The 1,714-nt window shown below is 41.2% G+C and overlaps 1 protein-coding gene across 1 annotated transcript; it reads right to left on the reverse strand.

The window, feature by feature from the left end:
* Positions 1-589: 589 nt before the first annotated feature.
* On the reverse strand, positions 590-1,714 carry LOC308165088 (piggyBac transposable element-derived protein 4-like; the record flags this gene model as incomplete). The annotated part of the gene is made up of 4 exons (XM_080539186.1): positions 1,519-1,714; positions 1,296-1,380; positions 957-1,177; positions 590-796 (listed from the first exon to the last, which is right to left on the reverse strand). The coding sequence occupies exons 1-4, from the start codon at positions 1,600-1,602 to the stop codon at positions 590-592; spliced, it is 597 nt and encodes a 198-aa protein (XP_080395312.1). The 5' UTR covers positions 1,603-1,714.

Here is a 1,714-nt window from a genome sequence, read left to right on the forward strand (position 1 = left end):
GAGTAAATGCCTTTGCTCCTTTTGTCAGGATTACTTCAGCTTTCAATATCTGACATTACTGAAATGTTTTGAGGGAAGAAAAACACAAAAACGGAATTGATTTTAGAGGGTTTTTAGTTAAATTAAATTGACTATATACAAATAATTAAGAACAGACTATATACAAATAATTTAGAACAGACTATATACAAATAATTAAGAACAGACTATATACAAATGATTTAGAACAGACTATATACAAATAATTAAGAACAGACTATATACAAATAATTTAGAACAGACTATATACAAATAATTAAGAACAGACTATATACAAATGATTTAGAACAGACTATTATACAAATAATTAAGAACAGACTATATACACAAGCTATGCCTCACAAGCAAGATCCAGGTGTTAGTCAACAAAAACAAAGGCCCAGGCCTAAAAGAGAGTGAGATGGAGAGCTCTGGTGGACGCCCTATGCCCCTCAACGGGGTGAAGAGGACTAACTAACTAACTATATACAGACAGGCCTACTGTACTCAGTCGTGGTACAGAGTGAAACAGTTCCTGTCGAGTTGAAGGCAGAGGCCCACACCACACTCTCTACATCTCCAAGGAGTGTTTCTTTTTGCACAGAGTGCACCTCTTTCTCCCCAGGGTGGCTCTCACGGTCTTGCCCTTCCCCTGACCGTCGCTCACAGGGACAGGGAAATGGCCCTGGCTGGGGATCCTCTTCGTCCTGCCATGCAGTGGCACTCCCAGGAGCTGGGCAGTCAGCTGCTCCTGGAAGTCCTGGCGTGTCATGTGTCCCTGAAACAAAATCAGAATCAGATTTACTCTTGCCGGGGGTTTTCACACATACATGTAATTTGCTTTGGAATGTTGGTGCATAACAATAAGTAGACAAGCATACAAAAGGTGCAAGGACAAGACAGGACAGTGCAAAATACAGAAGAGTACAATTACATACCTCCTGCTTGCTTTTACATAGCTCCTTGTGGACTATGTAGCTGTTTGTCATACTAATGTCCACAAAGTGCTGGAACACAGTAATAGGCCACCGCCTGGTTTTGCGGTGGACAGAGTTTGTCCCCAGCATCTGGTCAGATGTATCAACACCCCCCATGTACTTATTATACTCCCCGACAGCTGTGGGCCTGGGGATGGGGACCCTCTCATTTTGTCCATCAGCTAGATAGATAGGAGAAAAGGAGGGTGCACATTGTCACAATGGTAATTCAATGTGTTTTGCTCCTGTCATGTATTCATCAACTGACAAAAAGGTTACATTACAGCATTATGTCAATACCTGTCTTCTGCCAGCGCAGTACCGTCTCGCCAGTGTAGACTGGATGGACATTGGTGCACATGGACACCTCTCTCGTGTCCATCCACTTTAGTAAAGTAATGTAGATAATATAACATAAGATTATAGCTTGAGTCTCATTCATCCCGAAGGAAAATATTATGCGAGTTACCCAAAAAGTTAGGCTACAAATGTGTTAGGCTACAACAAACAAAACAAAACTCACTCTGACGAAATCACGTCCCCGTTCGCTGTCGTCCTGGATAAATCGAGATGGAGGTTTTGACACCCTCAATGATTTCCGAGACATTTTTAATAATAATAATAGTACTTGTTTACCCTCGAGAGATAGCAAAGACTATTTCATCGTTTCCAAAGCTTCAGAATAGGTTAGGGAACAATTTTTACGATAGAAAACTTTT

This window comes from Nansenia antarctica, assembly GCF_963989245.1.
Source record: "Nansenia antarctica genome assembly, chromosome: 9".
Classification (NCBI taxonomy): Eukaryota; Metazoa; Chordata; class Actinopteri; order Argentiniformes; family Microstomatidae; genus Nansenia; species Nansenia antarctica.